Genomic DNA, 14,127 nt, shown 5'->3' with positions numbered 1-14,127 from the left:
ACTCACATCAAAGTCTGGAATCTGGAGATTGGCCCCTGACCATGTTTATGCCTGTCTACAGACTATGTAAAGATAAATCCTGTCATTGTGTGGGTTTAGAGATCATTCTTCCTCTACTAGACCTTTCTTTTCTTTCTTTCTGTCCTTCTTTAGAATGAATGTACTTACATAACTCACTAGTAATAATAACCTTAGAATGGCAAAAAGGTTAAAATAGTCCAAATATTTTTGTAAATATGAACAATTAAATAACATTTTAGATGAGTGATAAAAATGTGGCCTCTATCGAAGATGTTATGCCTGCATCTTCTTCCAGAAGGCTGAAGATGTGAAAATTGCAGAATGCTCTTCCATTTCTGGCCTAAAGCCCTGTGACGCTGTTAGAAGAGGAGCAGCACAGGGCATTGCAGCGTCTGGTATCAAAAGAGGCACAATTAGCAGATTCTCTGGGGGTCCTGTATGAGGAATTCGACCCCTTTTTATTCTTTGGTAGTCTCCACCTACCCTCAGTCACTGAGTAGCTCATCTCTGGGAAGGAAATTCAATCCTGATAGGGATGTCTACTTCTTGTCCTTAGTTTTATTTATTTATGCATTTATTGGTGCTGGGGATTGGGTCCAAGGCCTCACACATGCTAAGCATGCTTTACCACTGAGCTACATCCCACCCCCTTAGTTTATTCTGATTGGAATCCAAGACTGATTTCCATGGGAAAGGCCAAGGCTTCCAAGGAAGTTATGTTACAAAAATCTACCCTACAGAATATGCAGAAATAATTTAAATGCTATGTCAAAATACAGTGATGCAGTGGACAAAACTTTTCTCATTTCAATGGTTTAAACCTGACTGGTATTTTCTATGCATTTTTTAAACAAGTGAAAAGTTAAGTGCGTGCGTGTGTGTGTGTGTGCGTGTGTGTGTGTGTGTGTGTGTGTGTGTGTGAGAGAGAGAGAGAGAGAGAGAGAGAGAGAGAGAGAGATGTAGCTATTTTAGGAGAGATTTGCTTGCTGTTTAATCCAGTTACGGATAGATAATCCCAAAGACACGACAGTTTAATTGATTCGACTGAATTCCTGTTAATTAGAACTTTACACATGACTATGAGGTAATTTCACCCAATAGGGTTGCTCTGTAGTGTAAATATACATATTCCCTAATGCTAAGTAAATTTGTGCCTATTATATGTACTAATTATGTATATAATTCATATACATTACACTGTTGTGTTTCTCTGTGGAATCAGGTGAGTTCATTATCAAATGAACCAGGAAGAAAAAAAAAAGAAATTTTAGAACCATTTTTATTTTTTCCTGTTCATCAATCATAAACTATCGTTAGGATCATTTCCAGTGTTTTTAGCAACCACTTTAGAATCAGCTGCCTGCTAAGTTTCACCACAAAAGAAAACGTTGCAGTGAGGAACAGAGGGGAGGAGTACACGGAAGGAACCACCTGCTCTTTGGAGGGGTAATGAGAATGGTTGCTCTTGCTACATCATTAACAAGAGTTAAAATTCTCCGAGTAAGTAAACTGTTACTAACTCTAGCGGTCTCTGGATTCACAACTCAACATGCTTCTTCACTCCGCAGCCCCTCCCATGCAGAAGACAACTCCGAGACCCCTCACTGGCACATCTCGGCCCCAGTCCGCGTAGTAGAGCAGGTTTCTAAGGGCCACGCAAAATCCTTCCACGGGCTCGGAACTGGCCGCGCCCTCGCTGCCCTCCGCCGGTTGGCCGGCGCCCGCAAGTTGAAGCAGACATCTGCCAAGCAGGCTGCAGGGACGCTGCCTCGGCGCCTACAGACTTTCTGGCCGCGCATCCCTGCGGTGGGCAACACACTCCCTTGCTGGCCCCGGGCAGACGCGGGGTCGGGTCCCGGCCCGGGAAGTGTGGGGCTCACCCTGGCTTCCTCGCCCTGCGCGTGCCCGCGCCTAGGGTGACGTTCCGCTCCCCACTGATCGGAGCGCCGGGCGCCTCGGGAGGGTCGCCCTCGCTCCCGACCCGCACCCAAGCGACGGCCACCGAGCAGCCCTGAACCCCCGCTTTCTCCGGCTCACCCAGAATCAAGAGCAGGGGTCAAGAGCAGGGGCAACCGGGCCAAGGCGGGCGCCCTCCGAGGTGCCGGGCGAGAGGCGCGCGCGTCCGCAGGACCCCGGGTGCCCAGAAAGCCCGCCGGGGGGCGCCACGGCTGCGCCGGGGAGGGAACGGGCGGGGGCGGAGCGCAGCCTCCCGCCGCCTCCCGCCGCCTCCCTCCCTCGCCACCTCCTAGTCCTCGTTTGCAGCCGCCGCCACCGCCACCGCCACCGCCACCGCCCGGCTGAGGAGTCTGGAGTCCGCCGCGCCGGCTCTTGGCTGCAGGATGGGAACCTAGCGCCACGGCGGCCGCAGTGGCCGCAGCGCAACCGGCCGCCGCCCCCGGGCCCGTCCCGCCGGGGGCTCCGGGCGCCGCAAGCCCGTCCCGGAGCCAGGCCCGCGGGCGGCGGCGGCGGCGGAGCTGGGCAGGTTGCTGCGGCTGGAAGATGGCTCCCTCGGGCCCGGGCAGCGTCAGGCGGCGGTGCCGGCGGGTGCTCTACTGGATCCCGGTGGTGTTCATCAGCCTGCTGCTGGGCTGGTCCTACTACGCCTACGCCATCCAGCTGTGCATAGGTGAGCGCCCCTCCCCGAGGGAGCACTGCCCGCTCCGCCACCTCCCCGCGTGCCCCTCGCCCCCCGCGCAGCCCCGTATGACCATCCCGGGACCCGGGGACCCCGACGCACCGCCGGGGCGCCCCCAGCTGCGCCTCCGCCGGCCGCAGCCGAGAGCAGCCTGGGGCAGCCTCCTTCCACTCGCTCTACCCTTGCAACTCTGAAAGATACTGTGTCACCTCCACTCCGCACCACCACCCAGCCACACCCCCTGGATGGGCAGACGGCACCGGGACAACTGTGGTCCCCGCTGCAGGCAGCCTCCCCGAGAGGGGGTACGGGTGGAGGCTGGAGGTCTCGGAGCTGGGCCCACCGTCTGAGCTACCCCGGACCTGCGCGGGGACGCTGGTCTGGCCTCCGTGGCAAAACAGGATCCCTTTCTGGTTGTCATGCATGCACTTTTTAACGTTCTGTGAAAGCGCTCAGGGGCGTCTTAGCTTTCTTTATAGTTCGAGGATTGCCAATTGGACACTTTCTAGTTTAAAAAGACATGGACAGGTGAGCTACTAGAAAGTATATTTTCGAAGACATGTGCAATACACAGGACCATAATTTAGATGTTAGAATAATGGGGGGGGGGGCAAGCATCTGGGGTTTCTACACCCAGGAATCCAGGTGGCTCCCGTCCAAATTCTAGGCTTCTGAATTGATGGGTAGGGTACTTTCAATGCTGAAACTTTTCTTTTCTAACTTGAATACGCACAAGTAGGGAATACAATTATGTTGCTTAATGTAAGCTGGCTTCTGTCTTTTCAGAGGTCTGTGAAAGCTAACCTAGGTTATCAAAAAAAAAAAAAAAGTTAAAACCGTGGATGACTTTTCAACCAGTGACTTGTGAGTGCTTTCTGTGCTTGGCGATATACCTACCAACGCGCCTGTTTTTGCTCGACCAAGCACTAGCCCTGCATGGGCCTGGGAAAAAATTAAATAGTGACCTACTTAATTAAACTTTTGCAATTTTAGCATTTTCGACGCTTCAGGATTGAGATGTAGAATCTTTTCTGAGCCATCTTACCTCAAAATGTTGCCCCTGTGAGAAATGGTGTCAGAATAATACACCAAAATAACTACTGATGTGACTTTTAAGAGAATTGAGACAAACTTCTCATTTCATATAGTTTTTAAATAGTTTTAAAATTTGCTAATTTTTTGGATTTAGGAACAACCTTTTAATTTTAAAAAATGAGTGTGAAGAAAAGAGAAGATGGGGCTATATTGACATCTTCATGACAGTATGTCTATATGTGATTTCCGGTCATGTATAATGTATGAGACCAGGAGTATGTAGGAAGGCACATACTGCATTTTCCTATGAACAGTTAATAGTAAATTAGCTTGTCTTATTGATATATATTGTATATGTTCCGTAACTATTAGGGACCTTTGCTATACTCTTTCAGTTCTTTAAAACAGCAAACAGTATCAACTGATGTAACTGGTGCAAAAGCAGGGAGGTCCTAGTCGTTCATTATCAAAGTAGCTAATTCTCGTGTATTATCACATCAAGCTAAGAAGCTTAGCCAGGCACACTGTCCCATATCCATCCGGGGGGAAACGTTTGAAGACCGAGCTCCTCTTCCCTAACAGGTACCAGGTGCTACCTGGGAGGTCTTACTGTAGTGAGTAGACAGAGATGGGTTTGAAACTACATAAATACTAAATTGCTATTATATCTTAACCATATTTTATATATATTTTCTGTGATTTTAAAACGAATTTAAAAGTATGTACAAAAGCTACATCAGTATTTTTGTAAGTGACAATTTGATTAAGAGGGAGAACGCCTCCCTTTGGACTGTTTGTGAGTGATGTTCGCCTACTGAGCCCCAGTGGAGTCTCCTACTACTTGTCACTACTCACTTGCCCTGGCACAAACGCTGGCCAAAGTGAAAGCAGTCAACAAATAGTCTTGAACAAACAAATAAATGATTGAGAAGCAGTATCTGCTAAGTTGACAGGAAGTAGTTTTTATATTTTCATTGCCATAAAAAAACACGAAGGAAGCACTCATTATAAAAGATACAGGTAAAAGGCTTTAGAGGATAGAATGAGTTGGAGATGAATCTGATTCCAGAGACCATGGCAGTGTAGGTAGTGTGGCTTGTGGGAAGTTCCAAAGCCTGGCATAGCCTTGGCTGGGTTGGAAGTTGACATTAGCTGCATGGTTCTCTTCTAGGCACTATGTAAAAGATATACAAAACCAGCCTCTTCTGCTTTTCTCACCCCACTCCCAGGATTAACCAAATCTGTGCCGCCCTGCCTTATATGAACTTTTTCTCCTCTTGGAAGATGTACAATCACATTTTACAAATTTTTCATATAAAATATTGGCCAGGGCTGGGACCAGAGGATGGAGGTCAGGGGCTGTGAAGTGGTCGGTAACAAATAGAATCGAACAAACAGGGTAATTTACCCTGGTCCTCCTCCTACATCTGCTGTCAGCCAGGGATGACCCTGAATATAAATTGCTCTGCACCCTTTGTTGAATGAACTGCAATTTAGGAGTAGTGCTTATCCTGGTATCCTTGGAAACTGGAGATAATGATTCTCATTATGCTTAGTTTCTATATTTAACAAACATGCATGTATGTAGCTCTCTAGGCACTTTTTTCAGTTAGCATAATTTCTGCTTAGGGTTTGTATTTTAAGAAAAAAATTCACATTTCTTTTTGGAATATATATGTGTGTGTGTGTGTGTGTGTGTGTGTGTGTGATACATATAGTGTGTAAGAGTCAAGTACTTCAGGTGAGTCAGCTTCCTGTTCTGCCAAAGAAAAGATCAGATAGGACTGATAGACTTGTGGTCTTTTGGAATATGTTTATCTCGTTTGTTGATTAATGGGGCCCCTTTATTCATATTACCCTTCTCTCCCATCCTTTCCTTTCCTTCATCGCTTCTTTTCCCATCTTACCCTTCTCACCATTCTGGGCTTCTTTGGTGTCTTACATGCCCATGATCCTTTTAATTATGAGCTAGCTTGTTTTCCACAAGATAAGAGAAACTTGTAAGCTAGGACTTTAGGATGCAGAATTATAGGAGTAAGGTTAGACTGTGGTCTCCAACATGCTTCATTCAGTGGACATACTGGTTTACATGTCTTACAGATCCACCGTGGCAGTTATTGTATTAACTTTGTTTGTCAAAGAAGGTAATTGAAGCTTTTCCTTTTAATTGCTAAGATCTAAAATTGTTTTAATTTTTATTTTATTATGATTTCAAATTCACTGAAAACTTTCAAGAGTATTGAAGAGAACTTTCGCATACCCTTATCTAACCATTTTGGCTTCTGTTTTTCTAAAATGTTATTATTTTCCTCCTCTCACCTTGGGAAGGTGCTATGAGACATTTATTATTGTGTTGTATACTCATAGCTCTAGGTTTGCTTATGGTTTTATTTTGTTTGTTTGTTTGTTTGTTTATCAAGACAGGGTCTTACTAGATAGTTGAGACTGGCATGAAACTCAGTATGTACCTCAGGCTACATCAAATTTGTGATCCTCCTGCCTCAGCCTCCTGAGTGCTGGGATTACAGGTGTGAACCACCAGACCTAGCTTGCTTATGGTTTTAAGTCATTTCAGACAATCCTGAAGTTTGAAGAACTTAAGGTCATCTAGACCAACCCCTATCCTGCATTATAGGTGAAGCAGTTAAATGTTTAAGAATTGCTATAAGTTTTGTATCCTCATTCTGGAGATGTCAGTTATGACTTTTGCTACTGTGGCACAAATGTCAGAATGTCTCCCTTTTCCACCAAACCCCTCACCAAATCCCTTTGCCCAGTGAAGTTGTTTAGCAAGTTTTTTAACCTCCTCTTGCTGCTGCTGCTGATCCTCCTCCTCCCTTTCTTCCTCCTCTTTCCTCTTTTCCTCCTCTTTTGTCTTCATTCCTCTTCCTTCTCCTTCCTCCCCTTCTGCTTCATCTTCTCCCTCTTCTTCCTGTCCTTCTTCCTCTTTCTTTTCTCCTTCTTTTTCCTCTTTCTCCTCCTCCTCCTCTTCTTCATCATTCTTCTTCCTCTCCCTCTGTCTGCTCTTCTTCTCCTCTTCTTCTTCCTAATTATTCTCCTATTCCTCCTTCTCCTCCTTCCCCTTTCTGTTCTCCTTTACACAAGGGTTTTGGAGTTCTTAGAAGGCTTTCTTTCTTTTTTTTTTTAGTACTGGAGATTGAACTCGGGACCGTATGCCTACAAGGCTATGAGGCAGGCACCAGAACCACTGAGCTAAATCTCTGGCCCAAGGCTTTCTAGTTTGGGGTAGAGAGTACATGTTTCTGGTTTGCAAGCCACATGAACTCTGCTATTATAGAGAGCAGCCATTGAAAATACTTTAACGAGTGGGTGTGGCTGTATTCCAACAGAACTTTATTAACAAACATAGTTATTAGCTCAGGTAGTTTGGCCTTGACAATAGTTTGCTTACCTTTGAAGGGTTTGTTAGGATATTGAAAATATTGAGACATTACTCACAGTTTTGCAGTCTTTTAACATTCCTCAACAATGATTGCAACTTCTTATATGCCACAGTGTTTACTAGAGAGGGTTAAGAATGAAAAGAAGTAATCCACATACTTAGGGATCAATTTGAGAAATATATGGTCACATTTTCTGTTTTTTTGTAAATGAACGACCAGTGTCTAAAGATAAGACCTCAACCTTAGATTCTGTTAACCTGTGAACTGCCATTCACTCAAGGCCATTTCCAGCTCTGAGGTGGAGACTGAAGGGCTCTAAGCTGCCTTCCAGCAGGCAATGAATTTGAGCCACACAGAAAAAGAATTCTATTTCTGTTAATGGCAAACTATCACTTTATAAACTATGTAGGACATTCAAGCTTTCTTTTCGGGAGCAGACAGATGATCTTTGGAATACATATGTTGCTATCTATAAGTATTAAAATAGTTTGAAATCAAATAGAATGTTTATAGAAAACTGTTATCTAAAGAAAAATGATGCATACAAAACATCCTAAATTACTTAAAAATTATTTCATTGGCAATAGTAATGCAAAATACATTAATTTTATGACTTTTCTTAATATTGTTAAATGTTTTGAAGACTTAAAATTATATGAACCAAAGGATTAAAATCTCAATATTTCTTCAGGTCTAAACTTCAAATTATAAATTATGTCTTCTAAATTCTTGGTCTGTGCTATCATTGGATTTGAAGATAAATGGTTTATGGTGTAAGTGGAAGGACTTAATTTTTTCTTCTTTTCATTTAGTATGTGAGAATTCTTTTTCTTTTGATTCACTGCATAATGCACCATTACTAATTGCTATTAATTCTTATTAGAGGTAACATACATGGGGCAATTAAGATAATCTTAGCTCGATACATATTAATGAACTAATCTCTCCTTTCCTTGTCTTATTTAACCTATTTGTGGCATGAGAACATTTAATTTTATAATGGAAATAAGTGAGAGAATTCAATCTAATAGAGCTCGACTTAAATTAAAGTTTGTTGTTAAAAAAAAGAAAAAGTTTGCTTTCATATGCTTCCTGAGAAAGTCATCCATGCCATTAGGTGCTGGCATGCGTATTTGCAGTGATTAGAAGCTGAAAGGATGATTTTTAAAGGCAAGATCATTGTCTCGAGGAAGGTTAGGAAGGACTCAGCTTCTGAAGCCTGGCAAAGGCTCAGTGAAAAGCATTTACAATATTGAACCCTCTCTTGTTATATGCCAAGCGTTTTCCTCCACAGAAATGATTTAGAGGAGAACTTAGAGATCCTCTCCTAATAGCCAAGAGAAAATTGCCTGTGGGCAAGAACACAAAAAATGAACCTCTGCCAGCTTGGGCACAGGGAGAGGAGCTGTTACCTTTCAGAAGAGGGTGAATGGTGGGAGAGCAGAAATGGAGGATGAAACACCACTCTCCTGGGAACCTTTGCTCTGGTTGTTGGAGCAATGTGAAAAGATAGTCAATAAAGGTGCAGACTTATGGGAAGCACTTAAGTAGTAATGAATTCAAATCATATTTAAAATCTTACCGCACGGACATATCTCAGAGTGAAACTATGGCAAGCAGTTTGTGCCTCTGCTATGAACTAGGTGGTTGTTTTAGCTCCTTCACTTGTTACCACAAGCATAGGCCACCTTTTCTCTGCTCTCAGCTCACATTACCTGTGACTTGGTGGGTGAAACTAGGCAAGGATGTTCATGAATACAACTCACTGAATCCATGAAAAGACTGAAGAACCTCATTTATAAAATGGATAGTAGTCAAGAGAAGGTTGATGAAGCTGACCTGAGTCTACACCAGAGGAACAGCGTTTTGGAGTCATGCTCTGATGACTGGCCGTCAAAGAGTGCTGGCACCACCACTGCTGCCTGCAGCTTTGTGAAGATGGTCCCAGCACCAAATACAGTTGGCTGAGCTCAGGTTGTGTCATTCACGTCCAGGGCAGTATTGCTCCATCCGCTCAGGTGTTTGATCTTTTTTGGCTCTCATGATAAGAAATTGTGCCAGAAGGGAAAAAAAGAAAAGAAGAAAATTCCAGAGAGTAGTATGTATGGAGATAAGGAGTTCTCAGTGAGATATTGTGCACTGATTTTTGGTAGTTTCATTTGTTTTTGTTTCTTATCTTGATGGAAAATTTGTGATTTTTCTTCACAGAAAAATACAATTGTAACTTGCATTTCATAAATTACACTGTTGACTTAATGTACTTTGACAGTTGTATGACATCTGCCAGACTTCTTCTCTGTAGGAAGTGATGGCCTCATGGGTCCCCTGAGATTCCAGCAATTCCACTGTGATGACTATCAAGATAATTATTCTGAAAATGACTTGCTAGAATATGGGATAGATTCTCCATGCTGTCTGTTGGGAAAGTAACATTCCAAAGATCATTAGAGAGATAGTTTTAATAGCATGTGAAATTCTATTATATATTGATATTACATATCAGCATTTAGAGATAATGTAGAGAATTAATGATAAAAATATAGTTGAATGAAGTTTTGAATAGTCCATTGGAAAATTTGTTGAACAATTTTCTCATTCCTTTAAGGGAATTGTATAATTGCATACTGATTATTAGTTCGATCAGATTCAGAGAATAGAAAGAGTGAAGTTATCATGACAGGGGTGGGGTGAGGGGGGGAGAAGGTAGATGTTCTGCTCTCTTAAAAAGCATATGATGTCAATAAAGAAACCAACTCTACTCGACAATTTAACTTTCAGAATTATAACTTACATCTTTGTAATATATGTGTAGTTTATTTCCTGTTTGACCTTTGATCTGACTATAACTTTTAAATTCAATTATAAATATTGGTGCCTGAAGTGTTACAAAATCCACTTTTATTGATTTTTATTTATTTTATTTATTTTATCCACTTTTTTGGGGGGGTACTGGGCATCAAACTCGAGTCCTTGCGCTTGTGAGGCAGGCGGCAAAACCACTGAGCTAAATCCCTGGCCCTTATTTTATCCACTTTTATGCAAAAATATATGCTGTGTTTATCATCTTAGCACTTCTATGCACTCTGAAATGCATTCTTGATGGTTCATTTTAGCTATCTTGTTGATTATAGTTTTTGCTTACATTTTTTTATTTTGGTTTTTATTTTTTATCAGTACATGATTACGGTATGTAATGACAATCCTTATGGGGAGTTGATACACATCCTAATTTTTTTCAGGCCCTTCCCCTCTTCTTCCTACTCCCCCCTTCCATCTTCTGATCCCATTCCTATTTGACAAAGATCCATCTCCCTATTTCCTATTAGCTAACTTTTATTTTGCTTTCCATTTATATTTTGGGTTTCTCATAAAAGAGAAACAATGTAAAATTATATATGTGTGTGTCTGATTTATCCACTTAACTTTATCATCTCAAGTGATATAAATTTTTCTACAGATGACTCAAGTCTGTCCTTCTTTATAGCAGATTAGTACTCCATCATGTGTAAATGCCACATTTTCTTTACCCATTCATCTGTTGATGGATATATAGGCTTCTTCCAAGATTTAGCTATTATGAATTGTGCTGCTATAAACACAGATATGTAGGCATCATTGTAACATGATGTCTTTAGTTCTTTTGGGAAGATGAGTCAAATGGAATTTCTATTTTAAGTCTTTTGAGGAATCTCAGTATTGATTTCTATAGTGGTTGAACTAGTTTACATTCCCATCAACAATGTAAGAGGATTCTTTTTTCCCCTGCAGCCTCACCATCATTTGTTGTTATCTGATTCTTGATGATAACCATTCTTTCTGGAGTAAAATGGAATCTCAGTGTGGTTTTAATTTGCATTTGTCGAATGGCCAGCAATGTTGAACATTTCTTCATGTATTTATTGGCCATTTGTACTTCTGAAAAGTGTATTCATTTCTTGTGCCCATTTTTTTTTGATTGGGTCTTTTATTTGCGGGGGTATGATTTTTTGAGTTTTTAAAATATGCTTTATATATTAGTCATCTATCTAAGGAAAGCTAGAAAATATATTTTTTCCCATTCTGTAGATTGTCTCTTCATTCCTTTGGCTGTTTCCTTTGTTGTACAGAAGCTTTTTAATTTGATATGATCCCTTTTGTTGATTCTTAGTAGTATTTCTTGTGTAAGGAGGATTCTGTTCAGAAAGTCCTTGCCTATGCCTATGTCTTCAAGAGTTTTACCTATTTTATCTTCTAGCAGATTGTGTTTCTCTTTTAACATTTAGATCTTTAAACCATTTTGATTTTAGTTTAGTACATGGTGAGAGTTACAGGTCTAGATTCAGTCTTCTCCATGTGGATGGCCAGATTTCCCAGCACCATTTATTAAAGAGGCCATCTTTCCTCCAGTGTATGTTTTTGGTCCCTTTGTCAAAGATCAAATGGCTTAATGTGCTTGGGGTTGTTTCTGCATCCTCTGTTCTGTTCCATTGTTTCACATGTCTGTTTTTGCACCAGTACCATGCTGTTTTTTATAACTCTAGCTTTACAATATAACTTCAAATTGAGATTATGATGCCTCCCACTTTGCTCTTGTACACATGATTGCTCTTCCATTCTGGGTCTCTCCTAGTTCTGTATGAATTTAGGACTGGTTTCTCCACTTCTGTGAAGAATGCTGTTGGTGCTTTGATTGGGATTGTGCTAATCTGTGTATCCATTTTGCAAGTACGGCCATTTTGACAACTTTAGTTCTGTTTCTCCAGAAACAGGGGGTGTCTATACCCATTTTCTTCAGGTTTATTTTTTTTAATCATGAATAGATGTTGGATTTTGTCAAGGGCTTCTGTGTCTATCGTGATGATCATGTGATTTTTGTTTTTGTTTCTGATGTTGTGATGTATTAACATTTATTGATTTGTGTATGCTGAACCATCCTTGGTTATGATGTATGATCTTTATGATTTGTTGAATTCTGTTTCCAGTATCTTATTGAGGATTTTTGCATTATACTGTATCTATTAAAGAAATTGGCCTATAGTTCTTTTTTTTGGTCGGATCCTCTTTTGGTTTTGGAATCAAGGTAATGCTAATATTCAGGAATGACTTTGGTAGTCATTCCTGAAAGTACTTTAAAGAGCTTAAGTAGTTTTGGTGTTAGATCTCCCCTGACCTTTTTGTAGAATTCAGCAGTGAATTCATCCAGACCTGGGCTTTTCTTAGTTGTAGATTTTTTTTCTAACTACTGCTTCAGTTTTATTGTCTGTTGTTGGATTCTTCAGGGCTTTTGTATCTTCTTGGTTTCATTTTAGTATTTGTTTTGTCAAGTTGGGTGCACCACTGCTCAATGCACATATGTTAATAGTTGTTATCTCTTCCTGTTGAATTGTTCCCTTAACCAATATGGAATGACTTTCTTTTCTTCTCTGATTAGTTTTGGCATTAAGTCCATTTTGTCTAAAATGGGATAGCTATACCTGCTTTTTAAAAAAAAATTAATTTTTTAAAGGTTCCTTTTATTTGGAATATGTTTTTTATCTGTTGATTTTTAGTCTCTGAATTTCTTTTGGGGTTGTATTTCTTGTATACAGCACACTGTTGGATTTTGCTTCTTGATCCATTCTGCCAATCTGTGTGTTTTGATTGGCTAATTGAGACCATTCATGCTGAGAAGTATTATTGAAATGTATTGACTTACTCTTCTCATTGCATTATTTTCCTTTGCTGATTCCCTTTTTTGTTGTTGTTTGGCTTAACTACTCACCCTGTCTGATGTATTCATTCTATTAAACCTTTTGTTATTGTTAGCTTCATTATCTTTTTTAGGATATCTTAGAATTTTGGAAGTGCTGGTTTGCTGATCATGAATTTCTTTAGGTGTCCTTTTTCATGGAAATATCTTATTTTTCCATCAATTTTGAAAGATAGTTTTGCAGGATATATCAATCTGGAATAGAAATTGTTTTCTTTTAGGGATTGAAGCCCTTCACTCCAATGTTTCCTGGCCTTTAAGGGTTATGTTATGAAGTCTACTGTAATTCTAATGGGTTTATCTTTATAAGTAATTTATTGCTTTTCTCTAATAGCTTTTAAGAATCTGTTCTTGGGTTGAACTTCTGGGATTTTGACATATTATGTGTCATGGAGAGGATCTTTTCTGATGGTGGCTTCTGCTTCTATGTGCATCACTTACCTATATGTTAAATTCTTTTCCCTTATTTTAAAAGTTTTCTATTATTTCAGTAAATAGGGTTTTTTATGCCATTTCTGCTGTCTTCTGATTTTTCACTTATTGCAGTTAATCTTAGATTAGTCTTCTTTGTGTCATCTACCGGCTGTTGGGTCCATTTTTCATGTTCTCTTATTGTTTTTAAGATATATCTGAATGATATATAATAACAATATAACAGTGTCAATGATAACACCCCTGTCTTCTAGTTTTGACACTTTGTTCTCACATTGATCACTTCTGCTGTCCATAGTTTAGACAGAATTTTTAATCTCCTGAATTTCTGTTTGGTGTCTTTTTATGGACTAATTCTTTTCTATACTGATCTTTTCTGTTTTGTATCATTTTGTTTAGCTCAGCCAGGTTTTTATTAGTGTTTTCTGTAGACTTTCTGATCTTTTTATTAGGCCTATTATCTGTTTAGCTATATCTTCTCTGAGCTTGCTAAGTACCTTATCTGTTTTGTTATCTTATTGAATAATTCAGCTGTGTGTTTTTTTTTCACTCCTCGCCTTTGATGCCCAATGGGTCAGCTTTGAAGGAATTGGGCATTTTTGGAGGCATTTTGTTGCCTTGTCTTCTCATGTTTCTATTTGTTTTTTGTGCTGAGGCTTGCAGGTAGATTATGGTGGAAATTTTTGTTGCTAGTGTAGACACCTCTTCAGTCAGTGTTGCAGGTGGCAGCCTGCACTGCATTACATTTTTAAAATGCAAATGAAATGCTTTATAAATGGCTGGGTTTCATTATCTGCCACTATAATGTACTGAAGTGTACAATTAAGCACTCCTGTTTTACTTCAATTAATTTGACCTCTTTGGCTTTACTC

General features: G+C 40.5%; 1 protein-coding gene across 1 annotated transcript in view; it reads left to right on the top strand.

Moving 5' to 3' along the window:
- Window positions 1–2,473: 2,473 nt before the first annotated feature.
- The window catches only part of Zdhhc2 (zDHHC palmitoyltransferase 2), a 73,268-nt gene continuing 61,614 nt past the window's right edge, over window positions 2,474–14,127 (top strand). Inside the window, exon 1 of the mRNA XM_004853088.4 lies at window positions 2,474–2,647. Coding sequence (XP_004853145.1) covers window positions 2,521–2,647 — 127 coding nt within the window. The 5' untranslated portion in view covers window positions 2,474–2,520. The remainder of the gene's footprint in view (window positions 2,648–14,127) is intronic.

Source organism: Heterocephalus glaber, unplaced genomic scaffold (genome assembly GCF_053883595.1).
Source record: "Heterocephalus glaber isolate CG9 unplaced genomic scaffold, H.glaber_assembly_v1.0 deba00001461, whole genome shotgun sequence".
NCBI classification, from domain to species: Eukaryota; Metazoa; Chordata; class Mammalia; order Rodentia; family Bathyergidae; genus Heterocephalus; species Heterocephalus glaber.
Note: the sequence above shows the minus strand (reverse complement) of the source record. Positions and strands in the feature narration are given on the sequence as shown.